The 26,708-nt window shown below is 43.1% G+C and overlaps 1 protein-coding gene across 2 annotated transcripts in view; it reads right to left on the reverse strand.

Annotated features, from left to right (window-relative positions):
- LOC123993962 (ubiquitin-associated and SH3 domain-containing protein B-like) overlaps positions 1–26,708 on the reverse strand; it is a 47,417-nt gene that overhangs the window by 12,446 nt on the left and 8,263 nt on the right. For both annotated transcript variants that reach the window (XM_046296446.1, XM_046296445.1), the window contains exons 2-4: positions 3,097–3,150; positions 2,278–2,464; positions 1,589–1,787 (exon numbers count right to left, since the gene is read on the reverse strand). In XM_046296446.1, coding sequence (XP_046152402.1) covers positions 1,589–1,787; positions 2,278–2,464; positions 3,097–3,150 — 440 coding nt within the window. The remainder of the gene's footprint in view (positions 1–1,588; positions 1,788–2,277; positions 2,465–3,096; positions 3,151–26,708) is intronic.

A 26,708-nucleotide genomic window follows, 5' to 3' on the forward strand; every position in this document is an offset into this window, starting at 1 on the left:
ACAAAACACACGTTTAACGGCAACAAAACAACGGAATAGAGAAGCTTCGGAACTGAGGGTTGAACACATCCTCATGCACGTCTCCATCACAACCCCCTTTCGTGCAGCTGATGCTGGCTATTTAATTGGGAATTAAAGGGAAAGCGCCCTATTGGAAGGAGCTGCACTGAGACGGTTCAGAAAAATTCAGGGCCGTCACAATGCTCATTGCTCACATGGAGCACTCCAAACAAAAGACAGTGAAAAAATTGACAAAACTCCTAAACGATGATTACGAAATAAATCTCACAAGTGTAGCAGGTTGTGAACTCTGCAAACAACGTTTCCACTCTGAGAATGAGAATGGTAAATTACTGTAATACATGTATTAACCGAAATGAATGTAACTAAATGACAGAGATGAACGGTATATTTACTAGGACTACTGGTTACATATGTAATGTTGAATTGACAAAAAGAAACAATCAAAGGTCAAACAATTCACACAACGAAACAATGACTGTGAAAGATTTGGCGGGAGACACCTGAGAACATTCTGGAGTGCTGAGTGCATGTATTCTAGAGAGAGAACCCCATATCTTCGCCACACACCCAGCCCCTTCTTCTAGTCTCAACATTTTATACTCAAGACACATGATCCTCACACATTTTAGATGCTTTTCACTGATAGCCGTAACTCGATAATCAGCTAGGCCTATTGCCACGCGCTCTGCCCAAATTGCTGCCTACCCCAATAGGCACAGGCCTGTACACTTGTGATTTGAAACAATCCACAGCAACAAACAAAAAAAAAACATTTTAAGAAGATAATGATCCTCTGTGGCCAAGTCAAGCTCTCTGGTAGAGTATTTTTGAATGATTTTATTTAGACAGGAGTAATTATATAATTTTGGCAAAACATCCATTTACTTTAGGGGAAGCCAGCCTCTGAACAGTGCACTGTGCACACGCCAACTTTCCTTTCTAATGTTCAAGTGGCTGAAACCATCTCGTATGTAATGACGAGATGCTCATGTCTCCGCCCTAACAATGTGAGTCGTTGTCCCAAAGGCCGGAATGCAGGTGACAAGTTTAGGTCTGCATATAAACGCAATGGGCTTATTCAGGACAGATTTGCGGGAGAGCAAGCGCTCTCACGTTCGCCTCTTCCTCTCTGCTGAAACTAGCGAGCGAAACAGCACCCCTCTGTCTTACTATATGTGGCCCGTGTATCTGACGCTGTCCGGCCAGAAAGAGTATGACATGCCATACCCATTTTGTCTAGACAGCATCAGATACATGGTCCACACATACAGAGACAGAGACGAGCTGTTTCACTCGCTCAGATGCTTAATCTGAGATTGATGTGTCTTTCTTTCTTTGCGTGTCTCAGTCAAATAATTGATCGGTCGGTAGGGCCCGCCAATAAATTCAGCCCTTATTACAGTCATCCCTTACCAGCTTAAAATATGTAATTTTCTGACCAAAGCATGTGGAGAGATAGACTGCCTGTAAAAAGGCAACGTGTGTATGCTTGTGTGTGTGTCTGGCGTGCTTGCGTGCATGCGTGGGTGTGTGTCCATGTGTCACAGGTAGAGATAGTTCCTACCTGCTTTTCTGGCAGCCTCGGAAGCAAAGTCAGCAGCAAACTGCTTGAGGACATCTGCGATCTGCTCCTCGACGAAGAGGCCTATGAAGTTGAAGGAGGTGTAGAGCTCCAGGGGCAGAGGGCTAGGGAAACGACCCCTCCATTGGTCGACCGTGGCCTGCAGGGCCTCCAACAGGGCATCCACCTTCTTGTCTGCACACTGCGGGACAGGGTCGAGTCTGAGTACCACACAAACACTGAGTCTTACATTAATATTTAGGGCCAGTTTTCCAGACACAGATTAGTCCTAGTCCTTGGACTTGTGCTCAATGGAGAATCACCATTAAAAGCACGTTTTAGTCCAGGACTAGGCTTAATCTGTATCTGAGAAACTGGCCCTTACTAGACAGATGTTACAGTCTCTTGACCTCAACGGGACTTCCTGGATAAATGCACACTTAGAAAAAAGGGTTCCAAAAGGGTTCTTCGGCTGTCCCCATAGAATAACTATTTTTGGTTACAGGTGGAACTTTTTTAGGTTCTACATGGAACCAAAAAGTGTTTTTCAAAGGCTTCACCTATTGGGACAGTCAAAAAACACCTTCAGCACCTTTTTTTCATAAGTCTTAAGTAATGTAATTACAATACTTCATGGTTAGCTGAATTCGAGGGAGAAGCATCCATGTGTTGATGTATGACGTGAGGCTCACCATGAAGAACTGGCAGAGCGTGATGTGGGGGAAGATGTTGTGGGCCTTGTTCTTGCCGCAGGAGACGCGGGACTGCTGCCAGAAGTGATGGAGCTGATTCTGCAGGGGTCCGCTGGGGCGCAGGTACAGGACGTACTCTCTGGGCAACGGGTCATCCAGGAAGGGGTCATCCACATGGGAGAACAGCCTGAGGAAGAGCAGGAGAAGAAGAAGAGAAGGAGGAGGCTTATCAACGACTGAGGTAGAAGATGTGTGTGTGTGGGGGGGGAGCGGGGCTCCAATGCAGCTGTTTTGATCTCAATATGAAATCATTTCTGGGTAACAATTAAGTACCTTACTGTGATTGTTTCCATTTAAAATGGTCAAAAATAAACAAAAAAATTGCTTCTTAGAAAATAGTCATTTCTCAAGCAAGAACTTAGCTGGGACTGTCTGGGCGTGGTCTGAAAAACTAGCTGTTATTGAAAAAGAGGTTTGGAACTCTCTTTCTTATTGGTCTATTAACTAATTTACCATCTGGGGATGTCAACAGGCAGGCCAAAACTCCATCCCACCAAAACATGCTGAAACTTCAGATGATATTTTCAAACAGCTCTTACATTAAAATGGCATCATTATACTTTTCACAATTTCACAGTATTATTCCAACCTCATAGTGTGGAAATATATATAAAACCCAGGAAATGTTGACTGCACTGGGCCTTTAAAGAATTGTAGTCATTCACACATATGCAGCACAGCAGAGGGCAGCATAACACACATGGTTAATCTCTGGGAGTGTGTGTTTGTATACCTGTGCATGTGTGTGTTAGAACTCACCAGTCACATGCTGCCTGTACACTCCTGCCTCCTGTTGATACTAGTGCCTTCAATCTGCAAAGACAGAAAACAGTAATGGCTACAATGCTTCCTTTACAAGGCACAAAGTCAGAGTTCACCATCTCTGTTCCCTATTTGTCTGAGATAAGTGACCCAGGCTGCGTCCCAAATGGCACCCTGTTGCCTATTGGGCCCCCATCAAAAGTAGTGCACAATATAGGGAAAAGGCTCCCATCTGGGAGGCACAGATTCACACAGTTGTAAGAAGCACTACTGAGGCAGAGTTCATACACTGTATCTTTAGTCATGTGGAGCATGGTTCAGCAGGAGTAACACAGCCTTTATTATAAACAGCGGAGTCTGATACAGTGGACAGTTGTGCTAAGTTCATCATATTGTTTCAATAAGACACGCCAGAGGGAAGTGTGGAGGAGATTCCTTCGATACAGTATGAGTATGAATAAAACAGAAAGGTGTGAAGTGGACTACCCACCGCATATCATTTCCACGAAGCCACTTCAAATGTCAAAACCAATTCAATCCATGAAAATAGACACACATGCTAAGTCACTCTCCGAAATAGCAGACAACCGTATTGTGAGACAGCTTCCTCAATCCAGCAGCACCTGGAGGCCTGGTTAATAAGCAGTGGAGGGAGCATGTTGCTTCTTATTAGGCCATCAAAACCTAATTGCAAACTATTTAAGGGAAGGAAAAAAACTTGGAAACTGCTAATGCGATTCACCTCTCTGGGGACTATAGTCTCCATGGCATCCGCAGCGGTGGAAACCAAGACAGCACCTAGTACCGAGACCTGGGGGGCACCAGTAGGGCAGAGACAGACCCTCTCCAATGTAAATGTAGATGTTTGGTTTGGACAGGGCCTCTTGGCCTTACCTTTTGGCTCACTTATTAAAAGTACAAATACAATGTTGATCCAGTTTAACTTACTTCTGTATCCGCAAACACGGGTTGACGCAATAGAGTCAAAAGGTGTTAACCAACCAGTTTAACATTTGAGCTCCACCAGACACCCAAGTCAATCTGTGGAAAAGGGTAGTACAGATGCTTAATGGTATATCTACCGTAAGAATGTAGGACATATTTCACCTTTCACCCAGGCCCTTCAACAGTACTAGTTTAAACTTGACAATACTAGGATTGTGTGAAGATGTAATGTTGCGGACAGGGAGTGTCCACAGAGGATTGATTTCATGCATTACATCAGCCAAACATACAGTGGGGCAAAAAAGTATTTAGTCAGCCACCAATTGTGCAAGTTCTCTCACTTAAAAAGATGAGAGAGGCCTGTAATTTTCATCATAGGTACACTTCAACTATGACAGACAAAATGAGAAAAAAAATCCTGAAAATCACATTGTAGGATTTTTATGAATTTATTTGCAAATTATGGTGGAAAATAAGTATTTGGTCAATAACAAAAGTTTATCTCAATACTTTGTGATATACCCTTTGTTGGCAATGACAGAGGTCAAACATTTTCTGTAAGTCTTCACAAGGTTTTCACACACTGTTTCTGGTATTTTGGCCCATTCCTCCATGCAGATCTCTTCTAGAGCAGTGATGTTTTGGGGCTGTTGCTGGGCAACACGGACTTTCAACTCCCCCCAAAGATTTTCTATGGGGTTGAGATCTGGAGACTGGCTAGGCCACTCCAGGACCTTGAAACACTCCTTCGTTGCTTGGGCGGTGTGTTTGGGATCATTGTCATGCTGAAAGACCCAGCCACGTTTCAACTTCAATGCCCTTGCTTATGGAAGGAGGTTTTCACTCAAAATCTCACGATACATGGCCCCATTCATTCTTTCCTTTACATGGATCAGTCGTCCTGGTCCCTTTGCAGAAAAACAGCCCCAAGCATGATGTTTCCACCCCCATGCTTCACTGTAGGCATGGTGTTCTTTGGATGCAACTCAGCATTCTTTGTCCTCCAAACACAACGAGTTGAGTTTTTACCAAAAAGCTATATTTTTGTTTCATCTGACCATGTGACATTCTCCCAATCTTCTTCTGGATCACCCAAATGCTCTCTAGCAAACTTCAGACGGGCCTGGACATGTACTGGCTTAAGCAGGGGGACACGTCTGGCACTGCAGGATTTGAGTCCCTGGCGGTGTAGTGTGTTACTGATGGTAGGCTTTGTTACTTTGGTCCTAGCTCTCTGCAGGTCATTCACTAGGTCCCCCCGTGTGGTTCTGGGATTTTTGCTCACCGTTCTTGTGATCATTTTAACCCCACGGGGTGAGATCTTGCATGGAGCCCCAGATCGAGGGAGATTATCAATGGTCTTGTATGTCTTCCATTTCCTAATTGCTCCCACAGTTGATTTATTCAAACCAAGCTGCTTACCTATTGCAGATTCAGTCTTCCCAGCCTGGCGCAGGTCTACAATTTTGTTTCTGGTGTCCTTTGACAGCTCTTTGGTCTTGGCCATAGTGGAGTTTGGAGTGTTACTGTTTGAGGTTGTGGACAGGTGTCTTTTATACTGATAACAAGTTCAAACACGTGTCATTAATACAGGTAACAAGTGGAGGACAGAGGAGCCTCTTAAAGAAGAAGTTACAGGTCTGTGAGAGCCAGAAATCTTGTTTGTTTGTAGGTGACCAAATACTTATTTTCCACCATAATTTGCAAATAAATTAATTAAAAATCTTACAATGTGATTTTCTGGATTTTTTTTCTTCTCATTTTATATGTCATAGTTGAAGTGTACCTATGATGAAAACTACAGGCCTCTCTCATCTTTTTAAGTGGGAGAACTTGCACAATTGGTTGCTGACTAAATACTTTTTTGCCCCACTGTATGAGGCCACAGGGGAGCAGCTACAAACACTATACCCTCACACAGGAAATGCTCAATACAAGTGCATGTATCTCTTTAATCTTTGATCATTCGCTCCAACTCAACATAGGGCTCCCATATTGAGTTCATTCAAATGTCTCCCTACATCAGAAGCAGTGTCACAGGTTACATGGCCTGAAGTTCGTCATTACACCAGTCACAGATATGAAGACATGGGAGAGCAACTACATAGGAACCACAAACACTCTACCATCACACAGTAAAGGCTCAATGTGTGCATGTGCCTCTTGTATTTCAATATGAATATCTTTAAGGACCATATACACCCATATCATTCTATTGTTGGGGTATACCCACACGATTCCAACACAGAAAAGCTGATTTTCAACATACTTGAATTATTTCACTCATATTGTAATTAATTATATATTTTTTATTATATATAAATGATCATATTTCATAGAAATCTAGAAACACTGGACAGTTACTTTAAAGGAGGCTACAATTGTCAGATCAACTGGGTGTCCTGCCACAAGACTGGCTTTAGTCCGAGATAAAACTGAATACAACTGAGCTAATACCTGGGCATTAGTTTAGGTAGCTAATGCTAGTCTTCAGGTCTAAGGCGCATTTACTCCTTAGACCAAAAGTGAGTGTGTATACAGTTGAAGTCAGAAGTTTGCATACACCTTAGCCAAATACATTTAAACTCAGTTTTTCACAAATCCTGACATTTAATCCTAATAAAAATTCCCTGTAACATTTAACATTTAACATTTTAACATTTAACACATTTAACATTTAAGTCATTTAGCAGACGCTCTTATCCAGAGCGACTTACAAATTGGTGCATTCACCTTATGACATCCAGTGGGACAGTCACTTAACAATAGTGCATCTAAAACTTAGGGGGGGGGTGGGGTGAGAGGGATTACTTAACCTATCCTAGGTATTCCTTAAAGAGGTGGGGTTTCAGGTGTCTCCGGAAGGTGGTGATTGACTCCGCTGTCCTGGCGTCGTGAGGGAGTTTGTTCCACCATTGGGGGGGCCAGGGCAGCGAACAGTTTTGACTGGGCTGAGCGGGAGCTGTACTTCCTCAGTGGTAGGGAGGCGAGCAGGCCAGAGGTGGATGAACGCAGTGCCCTTGTTTGGGTGTAGGGCCTGATCAGAGCCTGGAGGTACTGAGGTGCCGTTCCCCTCACAGCTCCGTAGGCAAGCACCATGGTCTTGTAGCGGATGCGAGCTTCAACTGGAAGCCAGTGGAGAGAGCGGAGGAGCGGGGTGACGTGAGAGAACTTGGGAAGGTTGAACACCAGACGGGCTGCGGCGTTCTGGATGAGTTGAAGGGTTTAATGGCACAGGCAGGGAGCCCAGCCAACAGCGAGTTGCAGTAATCCAGACGGGAGATGACAAGTGCCTGGATTAGGACCTGCGCCGCTTCCTGTGTGAGGCAGGGTCGTACTCTGCGGATGTTGTAGAGCATGAACCTACAGGAACGGGCCACCGCCTTGATGTTAGTTGAGAACGACAGGGTGTTGTCCAGGATCACGCCAAGGTTCTTGGCGCTCTGGGAGGAGGACACAAATGGAGTTGTCAACCGTGATGGCGAGATCATGGAACGGGCAGTCCTTCCCCGGGAGGAAGAGCAGCTCCGTCTTGCCGAGGTTCAGCTTGAGGTGGTGATCCGTCATCCACACTGATATGTCTGCCAGACATGCAGAGATGCGATTCGCCACCTGGTCATCAGAAGGGGGAAAGGAGAAGATTAATTGTGTGTCGTCTGCATAGCAATGATAAGAGAGACCATGTGAGGTTATGACAGAGCCAAGTGACTTGGTGTATAGCGAGAATAGGAGAGGGCCAAGAACAGAGCCCTGGGGGACACCAGTGGTGAGAGCGCATGGTGAGGAGACAGATTCTCGCCACGCCACCTGGTAGGAGTGACCTGTCAGGTAGGACGCAATCCAAGCGTGGGCCGCGCCGGAGATGCCCAACTCGGAGAGGGTGGAGAGGAGGATCTGATGGTTCACAGTATCGAAGGCAGCCGATAGATCTAGAAGGATGAGAGCAGAGGAGAGAGAGTTAGCTTTAGCAGTGCGGAGCGCCTCCGTGATACAGAGGAGTGCAGTCTCAGTTGAATGACTAGTCTTGAAACCTGACTGATTTGGATCAAGAAGGTCATTCAGAGAGAGATAGCGGGAGAGCTGGCCAAGGACGGCACTGTCTTAGGTCAGTAAGGATCACCACTTTATTTTAAGAATGTGAAATGTCAGAATAATAGTAGAGAGAATGATTTATTTCAGCTTTTCTTTCTTTCATCACATTCCCAGTGGGTCAGAAGTTTACACACGCTCAATTCGTATTTGGTAGCATTGTCTTTCAATTGTTTAACTTGGGTCAAACGTTTCGGGTAGCCTTCCACAAGCTTCCCACAATAAGTTGGGTGAATTTGGGCTCATTCCTCCTGACAAAACTGGTGTAACTGAATCAGGTTTGTAGGCCACCTTGCTCGCACACGCTCTTTCAGTTCTGCCCACAAATCTTCTATAGGATTGAGGTCAGGGCTTTGTGATGGCCACTCCAATACCTTGACTTTGTTGTCCTTAAGCTACTTTGCCACAACTTTGAAAGTATGCTTGGGGTCATTGTCCATTTGGAAGACCCATTTATGACCAAGCTTTAACTTCCTGACTGACGTCTTGAGATGTTGCTTCAATATAGTCACATAATTTTCCTTCCTTGTCATGCCATCTATTTTGTGAAGTGCACCAGTCCCTCCTGCAGCAAAGCACCCCCACAACATGATGCTGCCACCTTCGTGCTTCACAGTTGGGATGGTGTTTTTCGGCTTGCAAGCCTCCCCCTTTTCCTCCAAACATAATGATGGTCAATATGGTCAAACAGATCTATTTTGACCAGAGGACATTTCTCCAAAAAGTACGATCTTGGTCCCCATGTGAAGTGGCAAACCGTTGTCGGGCTTTTCATGCCGGGTTTGTAGCAGTGGATTCTTCCTTACTGGACGGCCTTTCAGGTTATGTCGATATAGGACACATTTTACTGTGGATATAGATACTTTTGTACCTGTTCCCTCCAGCATCTTCACAAGGTCCTTTGCTGTTGTTCTGGGATTGATTTGCACTTTTCGCACCAAAGTACGTTCATCTCTAGGAGACAGAACGCGTCTACTTCCTGAGCGGTATGACGGCTGTGGTACCATGGTGTTTATACTTGTGTACTATTGTTTGTACAGATTAATGTGGTACCTTCAGGCATTTGGAAATTGCTCCCAAGGATGAACCAGACTTGTGGCGGTCTACAATTTTTTTTCTGAGGTCTTGGCTGATTTCTTTTGATTTTGATGTCAAGCAAAGATGCACTGAGTCTGAAGGTAGGCCTTGAAATACATCCACAGGTACACCTTCAATTGACCCAAATTATGTCAATTAGCCTATCCGAAGCTTTTAAAGCCATGACATCATTTTCTGGAATTTTCCATGCTGTTTAAAGGCACAGTTTACTTAGTGTATGTAAACTTTTGACCCACTGGAATTGTGATACAGTGAATAATAAGTTAAATCATTTGTCTGCATACAATTGTTGGAAAAATTACCTGTGTCATGCACAAAGTAGATGTCCTAACTGACTTGCCAAAACTATAGTTTGTTAACAAGAAACTTGTGCAGTGGTTGAAAAACTAGTTTTCATGACTCCAACGGTAGTGTATGAAAACTTCTGACTTCAACTGTACAGAGCCCTGTTCCAGAGTGGAAGCTAAATGTGGCCCATGTACCAAGTGTGTATCAAATTCTGAATCAAAGGAGGTGCAGCGATCAGATCTCTGTAACTGAATATATTAGGTGCATAACACAATCATGCATACAAAAGCCACAGTTGTGTGAGTTCAGCTACATTCAGCTCAAAGTTGTTCCAACCTCAATGGAAAAAACAGGCAGCTGCTTTTGACTTGTGGCCTGTTCTCTGTACTGGAGATCCTCTGTGAACCGCACAGGCCTCAGTCCAACATCCTGAAAAAGGTAGCGAAAGCATTCTCCCTGTCAGGCTGTCTATGGGCTGCGCTGAAATGAACCCCTTAAAAGTATCACAGTGCTTCCCCATCTACACTTCAGATGCTTCTGACAGGAAACACTTCAGAAGTAAATCAGCTGAGGACAATGTGGTCTGTCTTTCTCAGATCTGAACCATGCGTAAAAATAAGCTGTGGTCACTGGTATTTAAAGGTTTGCAATCAACCGAAATGGTTTGAATGAAGAGAGAACCAGTGTGACAGTTAGATCACTCCCACATGTGAACATATCATAGCCCAGTGTTCCCCAACAAGTTGGTTTTATTCATCCCTCCAAGTTTTTTTGTTTTGTTTTTCTAATGAAAAAAAAGAGTATATATTATTTTGGGGGCTTGGTGGGTCGTTTTCTTTGCTGGACATAAAAGACAGTAAAAACATCAGGAGATCAGCTATTTTTTTATGTTTAACTTTTTTACCCCTTTTTCATGATATCCAATTGGTAGCTACAGGCTTGTCCCATCGCTGCAACTCCCGTAAGAACGAGAGAGAGAGAGAGAGAGAGAGAGAGAGAGAGAGAGAGAGAGAGAGAGAGAGAGAGAGAGAGAGAGAGAGAGAGAGAGAGAGAGAGAGAGAGAGAGAGAGAGAGAGAGAGAGAGAGAGAGAGAGAGAGAGAGAGAGAGAGAGAGAGAGAGAGAGAGAGAGAGAGAGAGAGAGAGAGAGAGAGAGAGAGAGAGGCGAAAGCCATGCGTCCTTCGAAACACAACCCTGCCAAACCGCACTGCTGGCTTAACCAGGAAGCCAGCCACACCAATGTGCTGGAGGAAACACCGTACAACTTGCAGCTGTAGTCAGCGTGCATGCACCCTGCCCACCACAGGAGTCGCAAGAGCGCAATTGGACAAGGACATCCCGGCCTGCCAAACCCTCCCCTAACCCAGACGACACTGGGACAATTGTGCGTCACCTCGTGTATCCCGATCACGGCCGGCTGCGACACAGCCCAGGATCGACCCCGGATCTGTAGTGACGCCTTAAGCACGGCAGTGCTTTAGACCGCTGCACCACTCAGGAAGCCCTGCGATTTGAATTTCAGAAATCTGTTCCTAAGTATTCCCACACATTATAGAGAGATGTGATCGTATACACATAATAATAATTGATTGGATTTATATAGCACTTTTCTACTAACTGAGGTACTCTAAGCGCTTTACATAGTAGGGGGAAACTCACCTCATCCACCATCAATGTGTAGCACCAACCTCAGTGATGCACAAGGACCATTTCTGTGCCAGAACCACACATCAGTTATCAGATGGAGAGCTGAGGAGTGATATATATATGCCATATATATGCCAATTATGAATGAAGGGGATGATTAAGTGGCCATGATGGAATGTGGCCAGATTGGGAATTGAGCCATGCCACCGAGATGAACACCCCTACTCTTACAATAAGCGCCATGGGATTTTGAGTGACCACAGAGTGTCAGGACACCCGTTTTAATGTCCCATCCCGAAAGATGGCACCCTATGCACGACAATGTTCCCAAATGTAATTAAGGTTTGAAATTAGACCAATTTTTGTCAAATATTATATCCTTCTAGGCTTCTTGCGGTCAGTTTGCAGTGGAAATGTTTTTATTTTATTATTATGTTCCGGCCCCCCGACCGTCTGCTTCAAGAACAAATTGGCCCGTGGCTGAATCTAGTTGATGATGCCTAAGTTGACAGAGACACAGAGCCAGCAACAGCAGTGCTGTGCAGTGGTCGTCCACCACAGCAGGATGAGAACTGCATCAAGTATGAACATGGTGTAGACACTGACTCTTAATTGAGCATAACTGCTGTTTTTCTGGTCCCTGAATTAATTTAAATTCAATTCAACTTTATTTGACCCTACGGCTATTACAATTAATGACGTTCCCAGAATAGACCTTTGTTTGAGCAGTAAAGTAGTCTTACCAGGGCTGGGGTGAATTTAGAAATGGAATTCAAATGAATTTCATTATGACTGAGCTACTGTAATAGTGTTGTGTGTCTGTAGCATGGAAGAGCTCAGCTTCATCCTGAGGTATTTATTTACACTATCACCCCACACACCCATGTCTTACACTCAGTTTCTCAACCACATCTGTCCAGCAATAACATGACATCAACGATCCCACAAGTCCATGTGCACTTGTAATTGACTACATTTTGATCTGTGAGTTTGGGTGCAAGGCTTGGACCCAGTTGGATCCAGTTTCCTCCAGAGCTGATGAAGTACAAATGCTGTACAACATTCTGTTTTGTGAGCTAATATAATTTTAGTCCATCTCTCTGGGAAAAATAAAATAAATATGAACATTTCAAAACACACAATGTCGTCTGCAACTGATCAAAGTATGGGGGAAATCAACGTAGAAGACCGTCCTTGAGAGCCTTCTCACCAATCGCCAAGTTATCACTCCCTAGGAGTCTACACATCATATACCAACTTTAATTTGTGTAATAACAATCTCTCGTGACAGCCTTAACATCTAGTGGCTGATTTGGTCGTGGGTGTAGAGTCTAGTGCAATAATAACTGTTCATATAGTGCTGAAATACTTACTCTACTACAGTGTATGGAGCGACATGGGAAGTCAGCTTGTCTCAGTCCATGGTTCATGATCTATTCTAGTGTATTTCTATACCCATTGATCATTTAACCTTGTGTTACATGGATTGCTTTGTTATTCAGATCACAGTCAATGGTTGTAATGGACTTTATCACACAAACGAAACATTCTTGAAGGTTAGAAAAACACTTGCTTTTTCTAACGCCCACTACGCTATGAAAGTGAGATTTTCCAACCAGAGAGTTCCTGTGAGTTTCTCAAGACAGGAAGAGGAACAGATGAGCCTCTAAGCAGGACACCCCCACAATCAGCGCACTCGTGTACGTATGTATTAGTACACCGAGTGTATGTGTGTGTCTGTGTGCACGTTTTTGAGGTGCACAAATAAACTAACATGTCCTTTTGTAGCACTGTAGACAGTATTATGTTCCTTCTTCTGAGTAATACAATGTAGGACTTCACACATAATTGGGCAGACATACAAGTACACATGGAGACAATGACTAATATTGTCCAAAGGTTCTGAAAAAGAACTAACTATAAACTGAGGAAACCAGGGGTTAGTTAGTCAACCTTTAAGCTGAACTTTAGTCACTCAATTTCCACGTGTTGAAAGACTGAATCAAAAGGAATAATTAATACCCAAAAGGTGTTGTGAAGACCATGAGTTGAACAAGGAGACAATTAAATGTCAAGTTGGTCAGGACAGGCTGAGATAGCAATAAAGGGCTACAACACCCCACCAGATCTGTGATTAAGCCCGGGTTTCAACCCAAAGCACGGCATAGGGCAGCCCAATAGACAACCGACAATTCACCTTTTAAAGGTAACTTATGTTTGAGCCAAAGTTTCCAGTGTTGACCATGAATGCGATCTCTGCGAACATTGGGGAAATTACCTTTAAGAGGGTGTATTGTCAGCTGTTATTGAATCATGGACTAAGTCAACGAAAGGAGGTGGGGAAGGATGCAATTCTTAAATATTGGAACACATGCCAAAGTTACCATGTGCACTAAAGCCTTCCAGTGTGATATTTACCGCTCAGAACACGACTGTGTGTATGATTATCACCCCTGGCTTCCTCTCCTCTCAGTCTACTCTTGGCCAACCAGGGCAGCAGACAGACGGTGTGAAGTCACAAATGCAGACACAACATGGAATGTCCAAGTCTTAAGACCCTGAGATATTTCTGAGCTCTCAATTAAATTGGCTTTCTTGACATGGGAAACATATGTTAACATTGCCAAAGTCAGTGAAATAGATCACAAACAAAAGTGAAATAAGCAACCAAAAACGAACAGTAAACATTACACTCACAAGTTTCAAAAGAATAGTCACCTTTCAACTGTCATATTATGGCTACGCACAGTCTTGTAATGATGTGCAAATAGTTAAAGTACAACAGGGAAACTAAATAAACATAAATATGGATTGTATTTACAATGGTGTTTGTTCTTCACTAGTTGCCCTTTTCTTGTCGCAACAAGTCACAAATCTCGCTGCTGTGATGGCAAACTGTGGTATTTCACCCAACAGATACGGGAGTTTATCAGAATTTGATTTGTTTTGGAATTCTTTGTGGGTCTGTGTAATCTGAGGGAAATATGTGTCTCTAATATGGTCATATATTTGGCAGGAGGTTAGGAAGTGCAGCTCAGTTTCCACCTCATTTAGTGGGCAGTGTGCAAATAGCCTGTCTTCTCTTGAGAGCCAGGTCTGCCTACATCAGCTTTTCTCAATAGCAAGGCTATACTCTCTGAGTCTGTAGATAGTCAAAGCATTCCTTAGTTTTGGGGCAGTCACAGTTGTCAGGTATTCTGCCACTGTGTACTCTCTGTTTACGGCCAAGTAGCATTCCAGTTAGCTTAGTCTTTTGGTCAATTCTTTCAAATTTGTTAAGTAATTACATTTTTGTTGATTTGGTTGGGTCTAATTGTGTTGATGTCCTGGTGCTCTGTGGGGTGTGTTTGTGTTTGTGTACAGAGCCCCAGGACCAGCTTGCTTAGGGGACTCTTCTTCAGGTTCATACTGTATCTCTGTAGGTGATGGCTTTGTTATAGAAGGTTTGGGAATCACTTCCTTTTAGGTGGTGGTAGAATTTAACGTCACTTTTCTGGATTTTGATCAGCTAATTATTCAGCGCTGCGTGCATTATTGGTGATTTACGTTGTACACTGAAGATGTTTTTGCAGAATTCTGCATGCAAAGTTACCCTTGGTGCTGATGTTTAGGACGAGGTAAATATATATTTTTTGTGTGCTCTAGGGCAACAGTGTCTAGACAGAATTAATATTTGTGGTCCTAGCAATATGTGCTGAAGATCTAGGTGCTGCTGTAGGTCCTCCTTGGTTGCCGACAGAATAACCAGATCATCAATAAACAGTAGACATTTGACTTCAGCTTCTATCCGGGTGCTGCAGACTGATTGAGTGATCTCGCCAATTCGTTGATATACAGTGCCTTCTGAGAGTATTCAGACCCCTTGACTTTTTCCAAATGTTGTTACGTTACATCCTCACCAATCTACACACAATACCCCATAGTGACAAAGCAAAAACAGTTTATTTTCAACTGAAATATTTTATTTACATAAGTTTTCAGACCCTTTGCTATAAGACGCGAAATTGAGCTCAGCTGCATGCTGTTTCCATTGATCATCCTTGAGATGTTTCTACAACTTGATTGGAGTCCACCTGTGGTATATTCAATTGATTGGACATGATTTGGAAAGGCACACACCTGTCTATATAAGGTCCCACAGTTGACAGCGCATGTCAGAGCAAAAACCAAGCCATGAGGTCGAAAGAATTGTCCATAGAGCTCCGAGACTGGATTGTGTCGAGACAGATCTGGGGAAGGGTACCAAAACATTTCTGCAGCATTGAAGGTCCCCAATAACACAGTGGCCAGTGTCTCCTGACCCCTCCTGTCTCGGCCTCCAGTATTTATGCTGCAGTAGTTTATGTGTCGGGGGGCTAGGGTCAGTTTGTTTATCTGGAGTACTTCTCCTGTCCTATTCGGTGTCCTGTGTAAATCTAAGTGTGCGTTCTCTAATTCTCTCCTTCTCTCTTTCTTTCTCTCTCTCGGAGGACCTGAGCCCTAGAACCATGCCCCAGGACTACCTGACATGATGACTCCTTGCTGTCCCCAGTCCACCTGGCCATGCTGCTGCTCCAGTTTCAACTGGCCTGGGCCCTAGGACCATGTCCCAGGACTACCTGACATGAGGACTCCTTGCTGTCCCCAGTCCACCTGGCCATGCTCCTGCTCCAGTTTCAACTGTTCTGCCTTACTATTATTCAACCATGCTGGTCATTTATGAACATTTGAACATCTTGGCCACGTTCTGTTATAATCTCCACCCGGCACAGCCAGAAGAGGACTGGCCACCCCACATATGCTCTCTCTAATTCTCTCTTTCTTTCTCTCTCTCGGAGGACCTGAGCCCTAGGACCGTGCCCCAGGACTACCTGACATGATGGCTCCTTGCTGTCCCCAGTCCACCTGACTGTGCTGCTGCTCCAGTTTCAACTGTTCTGCCTTATTATTATTTGACCATGCTGGTCATTTATGAACATTTGAACATCTTGGTCATGTTCTGTTATAATCTCTACCCGGCACAGCCAGAAGAGGACTGGCCACCCCACATAGCCCGGTTCCTCTCTAGGTTTCTTCCTAGGTTTTGGCCTTTCTAGGGAGTTTTTCCTAGCCACCGTGCTTTTACACCTGCATTGTTTGCTGTTTGGGGTTTTAGGCTGGGTTTCTGTACAGCACTTTGAGATATCAGCTGATGTACGAAGGGCTATATAAATAAATTTGATTTGATTTGATTTGATTTTTATTTGGCCTCCACCATTCTTAAATGGAAGAAGTTTAGAACTACCAAGACTCTTCCTAGAGCTGGCCACCCGGCCAAATTGAGCAATTGGGGGAGAAGGGCCTTGGTTACGGAGGTGAACAAGAACCCGATGGTCACTCTGACAGAGCTCTAGAGGTACCCTGTGGAGAGGGGACAACCTTCGAGAAGGAGAACCATCTCTGCAGCACTCCACCAATCAGGACTTTATGGTAGAGTAGCCAGAAGGAAGCCACTCCTTAGTAAAAAGGCACATGACAGCCTGCTTGGTGTTTGCCAAAAGGCACTCAAAGACTCTCAGACCATGAGAAACAAGATTCTTTGGTCTGATAAAACCAAGATTGAACTCTTTGGCCTGAATGCCAAGCATCACATCAGGAGGAAACTTGGCACCATCCCTACGGTGAAGCACAGTTGTGGCAACATCATGCTGTGGTGATGTTTTATTTAATTAACCTTGATTTACCTAGGCAAGTCAGTTAAGAACAAATTCTTATTTACAATGATGGCCTACCCCAGCCAAACCCTAATCCAGACGATGCTGGGCCAATTGTGCACTGCCCTATGGGACTCTCAATCACAGCCTGCTGTGATATAGCCTGGAAACAAACCAGGGTCTGTAGTGCCACCTCTAGCACTGAGATGCAGTGCCTCAGACCACTGCGCCAATCGAGAGCCCACTTGGAAAGTCGGGAGACAAGTCATGATCGAGGCAAAGATGAACAGCGCAAAGTACAGAGTTCCTTAACTTCTTTGGGATAGGGGGCAGCATTTTCACTTTTGGATGAATAGCGTGCCCAGAGTGAACTGCCTCCTACTCAGTCCCAGATGCTAATATATGCATATTATTATTAGTATTGGATAGAAAACACTCTGAAGTTTCTAAAACTATTTGAATGATGTCTGTGTGTATAACAGAACTCATATGGCAGGCAACAACCTGAGAAAAAATCCAAACAGGAAGTGGGAAGTCTGAGGTTTGTAGTTTTTGAACTCACCCCTATCGAATACACAGTGGGATATGGGTTATTTTGCACTTCCTAAGGCTTCCACTAGATGTCAACCGTCTTTAGAACGTTGTTTCAGGCTGCTCCTGTGAAGGGGGACCGGATGAGAGCTGTTTGACTAAGGGGTTCCATGCCTTTCTACAGAAAATGGAATTCTCAGGTTGGAACATTATTGATAATTTATGATAAAAAAACATCCTAAAGATTGATTCTCTACTTAGTTTGACAAGTTTCTTCGACCTGTAATATAATTTTTTGAACTTTTCGTCCGACTGGACCAGAACGCGCTTTTGGATTTGGTTACCAAACGCCCTAACAAAAGAAGCTATTTGGACATAAATGGACATAAATGATGGACATCATCGAACAAAACAAGCATTTATTGTGGAACTGCGATTCCTGGGAGTTCATTCTGATGAAGATCGTCAAAGGTAAGTGAATATTTATAATGCTATTTATGACTAATGTTGACTACCCAACATGGCGAATATTTCTTTGGCTGGTTTGGGCTCTGAGCGCCGTTCTCAGATTTAGCTTTTTCCGTAAAGTTTTTAAAAAATCTGACACAGTGGTTGCATTAAGGAGAAGTGTATCTAAAGTTCAAATGATAAAACTTGAATATTCATCAACATTTATAATGAGTATTTCTGTGAATTCATGTGGCTTGCTGCAATATCACTGCATGTTTTGGAACTACTGAACATAACATGCCAATGTAAAATACGATTTTTGGATATAAATATGAACTTGATCAAACAAAAATACATGTATTGTATAACATGAAGTCCTATGAGTGTCATCTGATGAAGATCATCAAAGGTTAGTGATACATTTGATCTCTATTTGTGCTTTTTGTGACTCCTCTCTTTGGCTGGAAAAATGGCTGGGTTTTTCTGTGAGTTGGTGGTGACCTAACATAATCGTTTGTGGAGCTTTCGCTGTAAAGCATTTTTGAAATCAGACACTGTGGCTGGATTAACGAGAATTTTATCTTTAAATTGTGCCTAATACTTGTATGTTTGAGAAATTTGATTTATGAGATTTCTGTTGATTTGTATTTGGCGCCTTGCAATTTCATTGGCTGTTGGCGAGGGGTAGCGGAACCCAGTCCTAGACAGGTTAATAAAAACATGCTCCAGAGTGCTCAGGACCTGAGACTGGGGCGAAGATTCACATTCCAACAGGACAATGACCCAAAGCACAAAACCAAGACAAAGCAGGAGTTGCTTCAGGACAAGTCTCTAAATGCCCTAGAGTGGCCTAGGCAGAGCATGGACTTGAACCCAATCGAACATCTCTGGAGAGACCTGAAAATAGCTGTACAGCAACACTCCCCATCCAACCTGACAGAGCTTGAGAGGATCAGCAGAGAAGAATGGGAGAAGCTCCCCACATACAGGTTTGCCAAGCTTGTAGAGTCATACCAAAGAAGACTTGAGGCTGTAATCGCTGCCACAAGTGCTTCAACAAAGTACTGATTAAAGGGTCTGAATACTTTTGATATTTCTGTTTAATAAATTAGCAAATATTTCTAAAAGCCAGTTTTTTCTTTGTCATTATGGGGTGGCAGGGTAGCCTAGTGGTTAGAGCGTTGGGCTAGTATCGAATCCCCGAACTGACAAGGTACAAATATGTCGTTCTGCCTCTGAACAAGGTTATCCCACTGTTCTAGGCAGTCAATGAAAATAAGAAATTGTTCTTACTGACTTGCCAAGTAAAATAAATAAAAGTTTGTTGAGGATTAAAAAAAACAATTTTAGAATAAGGCTGTAATGTAACAAAATGAGGGAAAAGTAATGGGGTCTGAATACTTTCCAAATGCACTGTATATGTTGAAGAGGGTGGGGCCGAAGCTGCATCCCTGTCTCAAAAGCTTTTTTTGTTGCTCTCTCTCTCTCTTGTCACGTATCTCTTTTCAAAAGGGCGACACGATCATTACTGCACTATAAAACAGAAAACTGCATGGCTGGAAATGGTAAACAAATGAGAATGGAGGTTGAGTTAATATTTATTATAGCCTGTCAGTATCAGGCAGACGAGGGAACTCTCATACAAATTTGTGAAAAAGTGCTTTAAATTATAACCAGGATATCTCTGTGAGGGATGCAATGAGCAATGAGAAGGCTCCCGAATTCAGCTCTGACATCCCATTCAAAAGATGTATGCTAGAAAATGTAGCTCATTTTGTATATTCAATGGCCCCTCCTCCTTGTTTGACAACAGTTGTGCCCCATCACCCCCCACCCTACCAGTCACACACAAACACACACGCACCATCCATCAACCATTCACAAGAAATGTCCCATACCATTTCAACACCAGCTGACCTCCACCCAGACAGACACACTCTCACCCCTCCCATCTCAACTCTATGGGGAAGTCCCATGGCTCTGGCCCCTGCATACGGACAGTTCCTGTTTACAAACCTGTCAGAGACCTTGAAGCCCTGTCACACTGAAGCTAAGCCACTGACCACTAGAGCATGACCAGAGTGAAACACCATGGGCTTGCACCCCACCCCCCCCCTCTCTCTCTGATTATGCTCCTCTTTCAAAATCTCAAATTGTAAAGCATGCAAAGATGACTGACAGCAACCATAAAAATATAAAGAAAATAGTAATATCGGTAATGATAATGGCAATATCTGAACTTGTTCATGATCTTATCTGGGACAGGTCAATGTGGGGGCGTAACTGCTTTGTTCTACTCACAGAAGGTTATATTTCTTCTGGGAGACTTTGTTTCCTCCTGCATTGTGCTGTGATGGTGGAAGATTTCCGTCCTCCTCACGTTAATAGAACAGATCATCTTTTTCCTGTTTTCCTGTACATTGTTACAGCCTCTATGTATTTGCCTGCCACTACTCTCACAGTCAAACAGACACCCGAGGAAGTAGTATAATAACTTGAGAGGAATTTGTTGATCTACTCCCAGGAGCAGTGAAGATGTGTTTTGAATTGAAAGTTAGGGGGTGGGGAATTGAATTGAAAGTTAGGGGGTGGGGAATTGAATTGAAAGTTAGGGGGTGGGGAATTGAATTGAACTAAATGTTGAACTGCACAATTTAAACGGCATTGGAACATTGGAATAACACATCTTATTGCACGGTGGCTTGCAGGAAGGCAGGCAGGCGGGCGGGCAGACACGCACGTACGCACGCACGCACACATATTCTTATTAATAACATGTGTCAATGTAGAATATTTGTAAGCCCACTCTCACATGCAGACTCTCGCTGGATTCAGAGCCCCATGAGCGACAACATTAAGGCTTTTACTGACGACTAATTCTCTGCTGTGTTTTCCTCTCATTGTGCATTTCATTGACGTCTAGAGGAAGAGTTGAGGGGTAAATGAAGGACTTACTGTTCAGACAAAACTCCCCTCACTGTGCTCTACCACACTGACTGCAATTATCTACCATGCTACAATGATGCTGAAATGATTTGTGAGGGAGGTCTTTACTTATCCACAGATGGAAGATCTCTGGAGAGACCTGAAAATAGCTGTGCAGAGACGCTCCCCATCCAACCTGGCAGAGATTGAGAGAATTTGCAGAGAGAATGGGAAAAATTCCCCAAATACAGGCATGCCATGCTTGTACCGTCATACCCAAGAAGACTCGAGGCTGAATACTTTAATGTGAGAGTCCTGTTTTAAAAAAATCCATTTTCAAACATAAAAAAAAAAAAGTTTTTGCTTTGTCATTATGGGGTATTGTGTGTAGTTGATGAGGAGAATAAAAACATTTTTAAATACATTTTAGAATACTTTCCGAATGCACTGTACAGCATGCGTTATACATTTTAATGCTAGCCTCTTTGATAAAAATCCGATGAAGAGACTGCTGGTTAAGAAAAGATGCTCCACAGCTGTAAGTACCTTGTGCTTGCCAAACCAAGCCTCAAACACACTTGCCTTGTCATTACGGCTCTAGTGCAGAGTCAAGAAACCCCCTCTGGTTCAGTGCCTAGAAATCAGCGGAATCTCTGTCACTAATCCTAATGGCATTATTTAGGCTATAAAACACATTGTTGTTTCTCCAGTGAGTTGTTTCTGACTCTGGGTTGGTACACACCTTTGTTTTTCCACATTGATAGTAGGTGAAAACTGGATCCAGTATGCTACACATGTGTATACATGTTTACAGTACTGTGTACATAACAATGATAAAGTAGGCTGCATCATATATGGACATCTGCATATCATTGCACGGGCACACAGTATGAGGGCAAATGCATTTTGACATAATCATTTTGTCATTCACGCACGCCTGTCATCATTTCAAATTGTAATTAAAAGCGCATCAATTGTAACTTCATCTCGGATCATTTGGACCCAATGTCCAGCAAACTGACAGGGATTTGGAGCTCCCTATGTCCAAACATAGTGACTCCAGTCAGCGGTTTGGATGCCGCAGTATGCTGGAAGCATGAGGCTGGAAGGACACTAGCTCTTGAATTGGCTGTCATAGTTCTGGCAAAGATAGCACAGACACATATGGTGCAGCCACAACGATACAAACAAACACAGACACATACACAGCATACACACAGAGTACACACACACAGAGTACACACACACATAAAGAGTACACACACACACACACACACACACACACACACACACACACACACACACACACACACACACACACACACACACACACACACACACACACACACACACACACACACACACACACACACACACACACACACACACACACACACAGAGAGGACACACACAGAGGACACACACAAAGACAAATACATAAAGAGAGAAAAAGGATGGCAAGCTAAAAAGCAGTTACCAATGGACCACATTGCATCCACACAAGATGGTGTATTTTCAAGCAGGATCAGCACAGCTACTGCTAGTGCATGTGTGAGGTGAAGGTACAGAAAGGCTGGATTGTAAATGTGCTTTGTCTCCAATGTGTCTGTTGCAAAGCTCCTAGTGGTCTGTTGCTGATGGCATCACTGAACAGATGCAACGCCGTCATTCTCACTCTGAGCGAACCCTGTAGGACTTAATGCAAACAACAGCTGCCTCGCAGGCCGGGGGGACAGAAAGGGGCAGAGACGGTACTAGTAGCAGAGGGGACCGAAGGAGCACAGCTGTCAGTCCCACAATATACCAGGGCGGGCACCTGCGGGTATGTCAGCAACTGTGGCCAGGCCTCGTCAGACTGGCGAGACAATAGGCAGCATTGAGGAGAGCAGACTGGCACACTTATCTCTTTGTGCTGGTCACCCACGGGATTTTAAAGAAGAGTCTTCTTAACTGACCATACTGTGTGATATTGGAGACAACAATGACAACGTGATATGGTATCTGAGTGTCTGGACAGACTAAAGATACACTATGGAGTTTGAGTTGCTAATCATTTACGTTCAATGTTTGCTTGAATCTTGGCTGTGAAGTTTATGATATAATATGAATCAATTTATTATCTCATGAAAACACACAAATCCTTTGGAACGTTTGCCACTTTGCCACTCTCTGGCCAGTGAAGTCATTTCAGGACAATACTTCTATCCAAAGGTCCTGTATAGCCTCTTTAACTGGTCTTGTTGCGTGATATTGGAGAACAATGATTACATTATGTGGTGTCCTGAGTTTCCAGACAGAACTTTAAAGACATTATAGACAGTGATGTACCTCACTTTGGAATGAAACACATGACACTTACACACCCTAGGTTGATCCTCTAGCTACAGAGTGATGCAGTGATGCAGCGTTAATGTAACGTTAGTGCAAAGTTGGCATATAAATGTATCGTTTGCTCTTAGAAAGGTAATATTTAAACTGCAAAACCCTTACGCACCACTGCACTTTGTATACCGGGGTTGGCTGGCCTTCTCTAGTCACTCGTAGGCTCAGGCACTAGTATATTTTTTATTTACAAAGCCATTTTGGGTTTACTACCTTTTTATTTGTGCATTTTTATTGTTCAGAAATGTGGTGGGTACTCTCTTCGTTCGCTGGACTTTATCCTGCTAACTGTTCCAAATGTCCGAACTGAATTTAGTAAAAGGGCTTTGTCCCGATTGGTGTTTTTAAATCACTGATGAAGGATTTTGAGGCTGATTCCCTGACCTGTCAATGTTTTTATGTTAAACAATATGTTAAAACAATCCAAGGAATCTCATTTACATAACTATTTCAAAGACAGAGAAAATGAGCTGAACAAAAACACCAAAAGAACAATCATGCATAATAAAAGCACTATTCTACATCCAATGTTGCTGCTTAAGAAGGGGGAGGCAGCTAGAGCAATTCCCTTTCAAATATAGGTTCCACTGTGTCAGCCCCTGTGTCGTCCACTCATGCTCCAACACTTCAGACTTTCCAGCCACAGTTAACAGAGATGTCCCACTCATCATCACAGAGGAAGGCAAGACATGAACAGCACATACTGTAGGTACCAGCATATTTACACAATTTTCCACAAACCTCTCCGGCAAATACTCAGAACATTACAGAGGTGTGGAGATAAAAAATGACAAACTAAACTGCTCAGAAACCAAGGGGAATGCTCTAAGACAGCATTCGTAGCATACTGTGTTACCTGAACTGCGACTAGGCTGCAATTTTCAGAGATGTCAAAAACAGTGTTTGCCTGCACTAAACCAAATCATATGAGCCAGAAATATCCCTAGAAGCTGCAGTGCATTGCAATTTTGGATTATGCGGTGAGCATAGTTAATTGGTGAATGCCGCATTTACTACTACACACGAAATGTGTGGTGAACATCCCTGGAAAAGAGTCATGTGCAGAATAATGAGATATTATATACCTACTCTTTTCCAGCTTTTCCTTAGAGTAAATATAATCATAAAAACATATACAGTACACAGTTATACAGAATATAGATATCGAGTAAATATATTGTTAAAAAGAAACTGTACAGGCTATGTCTTCCTAAATATATTTTTGGTCATCATCAGCTTAAACCAAGTAGTAGAAGACTTGGAAGAGAATCTGAAAGCCTGCATCAGACCAAGCCATGGAACGCAGTATAAACAAAGTCCCCAGAGACTATTGGAAACTCAGAGCATGATTATGAAATAGCAGATCAAGAACAGAGGAATTCAGATGGGAAGAACACTGTCCAATGCCAGACTAACTGTCGCCATTTGCGTCGGCTAATGAGGAGGCTAATGAATCAAATCAAAACAGTACCAATGTGTTCCAATTAATGAAAACTGTTTTAGTCAGTCATGGCAAATACTGAGGGAGAAACGACAAACCTCAAGGGAAGCCTTTCACAAAATCATCTCTGAGGCGTATTGTTTTGAACCCTTGGTGTAAATGCAAACCAAAAGAGTCATTTGTTTGTAGACTGTGAGAATGATGTCAGACAGTGGTAGCAAACAGGGTATCTGGTCATTGTTGGAGATTAAGCAAGTGCCATAAACATTTTCTTTGCTAAATGCCTTAACCATTTTAATTGATTGTCTTGTCTTGAAACAATTAGGCACTAAACATACAACACAAGAATAGAGCACCTCATATCCTCTATTCAGGGTTTCATAGCCTCTATTCTTGTGTTGTATGTTTAGTGCATTATTTACCATCAACCAAATAAAAAGGAACTGATGCCAAACAGACAATGAAGTGAAATGAGAGAGGGTTTTATCCCCTCAGGGCAGAGTTGTACATTAGACACAACTACACCAGTATACTGAGTGCATGGCACAACCAACCGAGAAGCATCACGTGCAGGGTCAAATCATTGGCCCTTGGGGCGCCCTAAAAAAATGTACATTCATCAGTGGTTCAAACAGCGAAGCTGGCTGAAACACTATTATGTTTGTAGGCGTTCATTATTCCGGTTCCCCTCGAACTGGACGAAGATTTTTTCTTTAATGAGTCCAACGCGAAGGATATACTGCTTCTCCGAGGCCCAAATCCCTGTCATTCGCGTGAAGAAAATATGGAAATATAGGGGGCAGAGATCAGCATGCCTTGTGACAGACAATTTGTCAGCGAGTGTGTAATCCACCTCTACCATCTGTTCTATTGGCCAACGTGCAATCACTGGAAAATAAACTGGATGATCTCTGTTCGAGACTATCCTACCAACGGGACATTTAAAAACTAATGTCTGCCCCACGAGTGGCAGTTTTTTAAACATTTATTTTATCTTTCTTTAACTAGGCAAGTCAGTTAACCTCTTGGTCCTACCTGGCACGCAGGCGTCCCATCTAGAGCTCTGGAAATGCAAATGCGCTACGCTAAATGCTAATAGTATTAGTTAAAACTCAAATGTTCATTAAAATACACATGCAGGGTATTGAATTAAAGCTACACTCGTTGTGAATCCAGGCAACAAGTCAGATTTTTAAAATGCTTTTCGGCGAAAGCATGAGAAGCTATTATCTGATAGCATGTAACTCCCCAAAAGACCCACAGGGGACGTAAACAAAATAATTAGCATAGTCGTCGCTACACAAACCGCACAAATAAAATATAAATCATTCATTACCTTTGACCATCTTCTTTGTTGGCACTCCTAGATGTCCCATAATCACTATTGGGTCTTTTTTTTCGATTAAATCGGTCCATATATAGCCTAGATATCGATCTATGAAGACTGCGTGATAAACGGAAAAAAATAGCGTTTCATAACGTAACGTCATTTTTTTTAAATTCAAAAAGTCGACGATAAACTTTCACAAAACACCTCGAAATACTTTTGTAATGCAACTTTAGGTATTAGTACACGTTAATAAGCGATAAAATTCATCAGGAGGCGATGTCAATTCTATAGGTGTCTGTTTCGAAAAAATGTCTTGGAGAGAGCTCGACCAAAACATCCGGTCGGAGACCGGAGGGAATCGATTCCCTTGATTCGGTTAGACCAAGAATCAATCAGATTTGAAAATCTGGTCATGGCTCACATCAAAACCATCATCCCGGAAACCCTAGACCCACTTCAATTCGCATACCGCCACAACAGATCCACAGATGATGCAATCTCTATTGCACTACACACTGCCCTTTCACAAATGAACAACAGGAACACATAAGTGAGAATGCTGTTCATTGACTACAGCTCAGCATTCAACACCATAGTGCCCACAAAGCTCATCACTAAAGCTAAGAACCCTGGGACTAAACACCTCCCTCTGCAACTGGATCCTGGAGCTTTTACCCCCGCACATCGACTTGGTACTGGTACATAGCCTCGTACTGTATATAGCCTCGTTATTGTTGTTTTTTACTTTTGAAAATTACTTTATTTTATTTAGTAAATATAACTCTATTTCTTGAACTGTATTGTTGGTTAAG

Source organism: Oncorhynchus gorbuscha, linkage group LG13, assembly GCF_021184085.1.
Source record: "Oncorhynchus gorbuscha isolate QuinsamMale2020 ecotype Even-year linkage group LG13, OgorEven_v1.0, whole genome shotgun sequence".
Classification (NCBI taxonomy): domain Eukaryota; kingdom Metazoa; phylum Chordata; class Actinopteri; order Salmoniformes; family Salmonidae; genus Oncorhynchus; species Oncorhynchus gorbuscha.